Below are 7,500 nucleotides of genomic sequence, written 5' to 3'. Positions count from 1 at the left end.
TCCCTATCCATTTCAGGAAACCAGAACAATTCACACAGGTCATGTGATGGGTACAAACATAATTTTAAGTAACTACATTTTAATTTAAGTTGAATAATTATTTTACTTTTTATCTGACCTGTGCTGATTTTATAACCCCAAGCTACGATTCAGTAACAGAACATCAACATCAGAGTCATTCTAGGTATTGTGGTCTCCACAGTGGGGAGTCCATAAGTTGGGAAGGTATAGGGAGAGATATACCTCTTCTTTTTATCTTCCTTTTTTTAAAAAAGGTTTATATATTTATTATCTATACAGTGTTCTTCCTACATGTATGCCTACAGGCCAGAAGAGGGCACCAGATCTCATTACAGATGGTTGTGAGCCACCATGTGGTTGCTGTGTATTGAACTCAGGACTTTTGGAAGAGCAGAGTGCTCTTAACCGCTGAGCCATCTCTTCAGCCCTTCTTTTTATCTTTCAAATTGAATTTTGTCTTTTAATTTTTCATAATAATTCATCAAGTGAGACTGTATAGTTGTGAATATGAGAATTTATGAGTAAACAAGTATTTCTGAATTAATATTTCAATTAATTAATAATTTGATTTATTTGATTAATAGATTAATCAATAAATACTTGATTAAGTATACTGTAACAAATGTGGGAGACCAGTGGTGTAGTAGAAATGATACTAACCTGCAAATCAAGACAGCTTGGGTACAAACCCCAGTTCAAACACCAGCTTGCTGTAAGAACATGGAAGCATGACTCTAGGCCTTGGATTCTACCCCCATGAGAAGAACCTATAAAATAAGTGTCCCTGAGATACTATATAGCTCTAGAGTTCTATAAATACTTTTCACGCTAAGTATTATCCTGTCGTGGTTCAACTGAGGGGACATACTTTTGTTTGTTGAGACAGAGTCTCAGTCTGTAGCCTTTGCATCCCAGAGCATGCTATGTAGACCTCAAACCTGTGCTAATCCTCCTGCCTCTGTTTCCCACCTGCTAGAATTACAGGTTTGAGCGTTAGCACACCTGGTGTGAAGCCTACACTTTTGTCTGTTCAGTATTTTAATTAGATTCATAGGTCAGCCTATTTTTGGATTCCTAGAAGATTTCCAGAGAGTGGCTTCTGGCCTTTGATTCCATTCCTTCTCCATGGTACCACTGGCCATAGATGTGATAATATACATAGCAGGAGATTTATTTAAAATCTATCAAATGTAGACCTATTAACAGAGCAGATGACATAATAATAGCCAAGTGGAAAAAGATGAACCTAGATATAGCCACAGATAGATGAATGGGCACACATTTAATATGATTTATTTGATCAACTAAGATTCAAGAACCCAGGAAATTTCATGATCGAAGTTAGTACATAAAGAATAACCAACACAATTTTAATAGATAAAATACCTACACAGCACTATGTATGTCAGCTTTACTCAGAAACTGAGGGATTAGAGAAGGGTTATTTCCAAAATTTATATACAACTAAAATCACAAGAAATGAATAAACTTGTATTTAGGTTTTAGAGTCAAAGAAGTTTAAAGTCTACATACTTTACTACATACTTTTCTAGGATTTGTAGTATAAAACATTAGACTTTGGTTTCATGAATCACAACAAAATAGACTGCTATTTTATTCAAATAATTACACAGATTATTACATGGTTTTTCAAAACATTGTGTTCCTAATTTAATTTTGTTTTCTAACTTCAATAAATAATTTGGAAGCTGGACATAGCTGCACACATCTGTAATCTCAGCATTTGGGAGGAAGAAGTAGGAGAGCCACCATAATCCTGGGCCAGCCTGAGCTGAACTATCGTAGTCAATCCATCAGTAAATAACTTGACATTACTAAGTCATCTGTTTAGATGGTAATTTGATATCTACTTCACACACTTTGTAAGAAACAATAACTTAGCTCGTTGTGGTGGCGCAATTCGGACACTAAGAGAGACATACATGGATCTAATCTACATGGGAAGTAAAAAGAGACAAGATCTCCTGAGTAAACTGGGAGCATGGGGACCATGGGAAAGGGTTTAAGGGGAGGGGAGAAAAAGGGAGGGGAACAAGGAAAAATGTAGAGCTCAATAAAAATAAAAAAAAAAAAACCTCAGCTGCTCTGATTTACCTGTGAGAATGGGACAATCTCATTTGTGGTATGTCCTATGTAATAAGTTCATTATTTAAAATATTTGTCTTACAGGAAAAACGGAGCAAACAAAAATAATGGAATATTATAACTTCTACTAGAATACAACATTGAAAAACAAGTTTGCAAAAATATGATTGTAGAAACAAAAATAATAAGAGTAAAAATAGAAGAATAATGAGAAAATTTCACTTTCTCAAAATAATAAAGGAAGCAATCCTCTTGATCTCGTGATTTATTTTGTATAGTAATGGAGTAGAGAAGTGGAGGCAAATACCACTTTAAACTTAGACCTGTGTAAGCACAGGCTGTACTTTGTGACCTGGGGTATAAAATGCAGGCCTTTTGCTGGAACAGTTAGCCAGGGACAAATTTCAGCCTGGTTTCCAATTGGTAAGCAATCCACAAGCTCCACGTCAAGGTTCTAACCTTTAGCTTCAGTGCTGTTCCATAGAAATGAGTTAGCTATTACTCTGGGTAGCAGAGTGTGCCACTTCCATGTGACCACACCAGAGCATCAATGGCAGTAGCCCAGCCTGCACACGCAACACAGTCTTAATAAACAAGATACAGACACTCATTCATGCACGCGTGCTTAATGTCTGCTCAGAAACTGGGCCTCTGTGCACTCTGTAAATCTTTGACCCTTATTGTTTTGTACAGTACTATTTACTTTATTGCATTACCCATTTTATACTGTGTGTATGTTTGGTCCATGGTTCTGCTTTTGATATAGGTAATTCTCTTTGCTTTTCTACATGTTAAAAAAGATTATTTATCTTGTGTGTGTGTATGTGTATGTATGTGCACACATGTGTGCACACACACCTGCATAAGTCTATATGCACTGCATGCATGCAGGTGCCCTCAGATGCCAGAAGGCACTGGATTTTCTGAACTGGAGTTGCAGATGATGGTGAGCCATTTTTGAGAACTGAACCCCAGTCTTCTGCAAGAGCAATAAGTGCTCTTAATGGTACAGCCCTCTAACCAGCATCTCCAAGGGTTTTTTAAACATTAGGCAGTAGCCAAGGCTTGACTAATTTTAACTGGGAAGCTTGATATTTCCCAAGAGATACCACTCACAGGCTTCCCTTTCCTTTCAAGAATTCTCTAGACTAGGGCCTTTAATAATATTACTTTATTTTAGAATAGTTCAAGTCTACAGGAAAACGTTAAGTACAGAGAGTTCCCACACAGTCTCCTGTAGTTGACACCCTTCCTCAGCATAGAAACCAGGGAAGTTTCAGTCTTCAGCTTATACATTGCCTCCTGGGACTATGCACTCGAGTTCATGAAACTATCTGCATTAAAAATATACGTTATTAAACTCAGCCACTAATTTTTTGTTTTGTTAATTTTTATGGTTTCTACTGTTTCCCACCTCTCCAGTGAAGTTTTTCACTGTTCAAACATGAACTACCTCCTTTACACACATTTGCCACAGTGCGCATAGTCAAATAGAACTGGCCCAAGGATTCTTTATCATACTGTATCACCCAACATCAAATGTCCATGTAATGAAAACTTGTTTGATGAGTTCAGGGTTTCCTCAACTGCTGGAATATGCCTGCAGTTAAGTATGAAAAGGTCTCACAGTGAGAACCTAGGGCTCTGCAGCAGAGTAGCCCAGGATCCCTGTTTGGAGAACTGTACATTTCCCATTATATTCTAAGAGGACTTGAATACAAAATGCATCAAAACCATTTATATGCTTGCCTACAAGGCCTGGAGTTTGTGTCCCAATGCTGTAAAAAGGAAGGGAGGGAGGGAGGGAGGGAAGAAAGGAAGGAGGAGGGAAGGAAGGAAGACCTTTATATAGATTGCCTACATTTCAAACACTACTTTATCCACAAAAGCTACTTGAAAATACCAACATCTTCCTCCTTTTCCCTTGAAATTTTAGAGGGAAAAAGCCATGAAACCACTCTTTTTTCTTAGTATCTGTCTAGAGTACATTTACATCTCTGTAATCTTCTAACTCGAATTCATTTCTAAAGGGAAAAGATAATAATATTAGAGACCTAAGATTCTAGGAAAAGCCCCTTAAGTTAAGCCCCCTCACCTGCTTTGTCAACCCTTGGAATATCTTCAGTGCCCTTTGTGTTCTGGCTAATGTTAGGAGTCTTATTTCAGACTTACAGATTCCAGCTTACTATTAGAAGATTATTCAGCCAAGTTGAGCCCCCAGCCAAAGAGAGCCAAGCGGAACCTTCTGCCTGGAGAGGAGACAGAAAATCTGCCAGGCAACTACATGGTGCCTATTTACTCTGGACGGTGAGTGTGCTTTCCCTTTGGTGTGTAATTATTATAAGTGTCAATAGTAGCTAATAATTATCTAGGACTCACTATTTATTGCTTTAAAAAGGACTTGAGAAGTTTGGAACCCACTGAGAAGAAGGCTCATTGAAGTCAAGGGATTTCATTTTCAGACATTTTGTCATACATTGGATACATGACAAAAGAATGATTAGGACATCATGATGTTTATATGGTCAGTTGACATGGGATAGAGTTTTAGATGTGAATGATTAAATACTATTTATAGCCAATCCATGGACAGTAAAAAGAAAGATTCTAAACTATAAAGTGTAACGTGAGCAGGGTAAGTAAAGATTTGGAAGGGCAAAGGGAGGAGGGTAAGAAACGGACGGCACCAGAGGAACGAATATGATCAAAATGTATAGAATGTCAACAAGAAAGCCTGTTACTTCACAAAATTAGTATATGATGGCAATAATGTTTAAAAAAATGTATGTTAAAAAACCCAAACTGTAAAGTGTTGTGGGACTAAAGAAACCCACTGTTCACCAGAGTCTTATGTGACATAGAACATGTTACATGTCTGGGCAGCTCTGGGCTGTGCACTAGAGCAGAGTTCACACATCACATGTCAGGCCACGGACAACTGATCTCTTCTATTGTATAGTGTCATCTTTTCTGGAAAAAGCATAGCTTTATCTTTTCTTGTAAACTGGATCATATTTAAACACACACAGTTGCCCAGGGAACTCCTTGGGCTGTTTATTTATCTTCTTTAGTCTTGTTACTATATATCTAAAATAGGAGTGATAGCATCTACCTTGTGGGGTTTTATTTGGATGGAATGAGATATCGTATGTGGAAGGCTCCAGAACCATACTAGGAATCACTGCCCTTGTCATTCTTAGTGGTAAAGGAAGGTGCTTTCTTCTATAATAAAGAGTTAGACTCTGATTTAGCAGGATATTTTTAAAGATGTATTTTTTGGTTTATGTGTTGAATATTTTTCTTGCATGTATATAAGTATACCACCTTCATGCATTGCTCATGGAGGTCAGAAGAGAGCATCAGAGCTCTAGGGACTAAAGCAACAGAGGGTTATGGGCTGGGAACTGAACCAGGGTCCTCTGCACGTGCCCTGTTGAGCCATCTCTCCAGCTCCACACCAGGGCTTTTTAATGGCAGATTTTCTAAGGGCAGGGATAGTGCCCGAGCCCAGTAAAATCAGGCAAGCTTGTGGTTACCACACTGTTTCTACCTTCTGCTCTGTTGTTTCAGCCAAGTGCACATTGGTGGAATTAGAGACACAGAAGAAGAAAGAATCAAAGAAGCTGCTGCTTACATAGCTCAGAGGACTCTTCTTGCAAGCGAGGAAGAACTCACAGCCTCCAAAAAGTCCACAGCCTCTAAGCAGTCCAAAATATCCAAACAGGCCACGTCTACCCTTCAACGAGAGGAAACATTTGAAAAAAAGTCGAGGAGCGTTGCAATTCGAGAAAAAGCAGAAGAGCTGTCACTGAGGAAAACAGTAAGGCGAGCTAATGTCATGATGTTCAGAAGAGTGGAAATGTGTTTAAGAAGCTGTGTGTGAGCGTGTGCGTGTGTAGTCCACACTGGGTTCTCTCAAGGGCAGAACCACGTGGGTTACAGGGAAACAAAGCTAACGGAAACAAGGAGAGAAGATGTCAAAATGCATAGGTCACATAAAGGCAAACGTTGGGATTTTAAACTTCATGGAAATTCAGATTTGAAAGATATTAAATAAGTTTCTGAAGCCACTTTAGGGTCATATCATAGGGGTGTTGCTAAATCCTAGGGTTTAGAAAACCAAACTCATTTTTAAAACCAGGAAGGAAATGATTTTACCTGACTGTAAAATAAGGAGCAAAATGTAAAAATTAGGTCTGAGAATGCAGTAAGTTTATATTGCTTGTGTAATGCATAGAGTCACAGGTTCAATCCCCACCAATCCATAGAGTAGGGTACAATGGCAATGCCATTCTGTAATCCTTGCACTTGAGATGTAGAATCAGGAAGATCAGAAATTTAAAGTTATCCTTGGCTATAAAGTAAGTTGGAAGCCAGCCTGGGCTACATAAAAAACCTATCTCAAGCAAAACAAGAAAACAAAGGGAAAGTAACATTTTGGCTTCTACTTGTTATCTTAGCACCAGAAGTAACTTTAATTTGGTAGTATTTTGGAAACATGTGGCTGTTACTTGCTTGCTCTTTCAGTTAGAAGACACCCAAGCATATCGCGGAAAGCTAAATGAAGACCATCTACTACATGCTCCTGAGTTTATCATTAAACCTCGTTCCCACACAGTTTGGGAGAAAGAGAATGTGAAATTGCACTGCTCTGTGGCAGGCTGGCCGGAACCCCGTGTCACATGGTATGTTTTCTTTGTGGAAGCTGATAGAATTGATAACCAAGTTAAGTTTACATCAAGAGAAAACACCCTGAACTAGCAGTATACAGGAGTCAGCAAAGACACCTGTAAGTTTGTACATGTTTTATGAATGGGAAGAACAAATGATCTTGCACAGAGATTATACATTTTAATAACTTTATAATAGTAAAGGCAGGAGCAATGGCTCCATTGGTAAGAAGCTTGCTGTGCTGACATGAGGATCTGGGTTTGGGTTCCTGCACCCACGGAGGAGGCTGGGTGCTAGGGTGGAGACGGGAAGAGCCCTGGAGCTTGCTGATTACCTAGTTAGACAGATCATGACGCTCAGGTTCAGTGACAGAACTTGTCTCAAAAGTACGGTGGAGAATGATGAAGAAGACAGCTGATGCTGACCTAGCCTTCACATGCACATGCAAATATGTATCTATACATAGAAAACTAAAACTCAGAGAGCTTCATCTCTACCCCTTCTGCCTCAAAATCAAAAACAAAAGCAGCAATTGTAAAATGCCAAAAATGACTATCAATTTTACTATGGCAAATAGCTTATAATAAACAAAGATGAGAAATGCCACAAAACACATAATATTTCAACAAAAATGAATTTCTAAAAATTTAACTTATAATTTTTTTTTTTTGGTTTTTCGAGACAGGGTTTCTCTGTAGCTTT

At 38.4% G+C, this 7,500-nt stretch overlaps 1 protein-coding gene across 1 annotated transcript in view; it reads left to right on the top strand.

Moving 5' to 3' along the window:
• Positions 1 to 7,500, top strand: part of Myom1 (myomesin 1) — a 137,408-nt gene that overhangs the window by 17,888 nt on the left and 112,020 nt on the right. Inside the window, exons 3-5 of the mRNA XM_013353954.2 lie at positions 4,294 to 4,434; positions 5,698 to 5,947; positions 6,655 to 6,812. Coding sequence (XP_013209408.1) covers positions 4,294 to 4,434; positions 5,698 to 5,947; positions 6,655 to 6,812 — 549 coding nt within the window. The remainder of the gene's footprint in view (positions 1 to 4,293; positions 4,435 to 5,697; positions 5,948 to 6,654; positions 6,813 to 7,500) is intronic.

Source organism: Microtus ochrogaster, unplaced genomic scaffold, assembly GCF_000317375.1.
Source record: "Microtus ochrogaster isolate Prairie Vole_2 unplaced genomic scaffold, MicOch1.0 UNK20, whole genome shotgun sequence".
Classification (NCBI taxonomy): domain Eukaryota; kingdom Metazoa; phylum Chordata; class Mammalia; order Rodentia; family Cricetidae; genus Microtus; species Microtus ochrogaster.
This window is presented reverse-complemented; position numbering and strand designations above follow the sequence as displayed.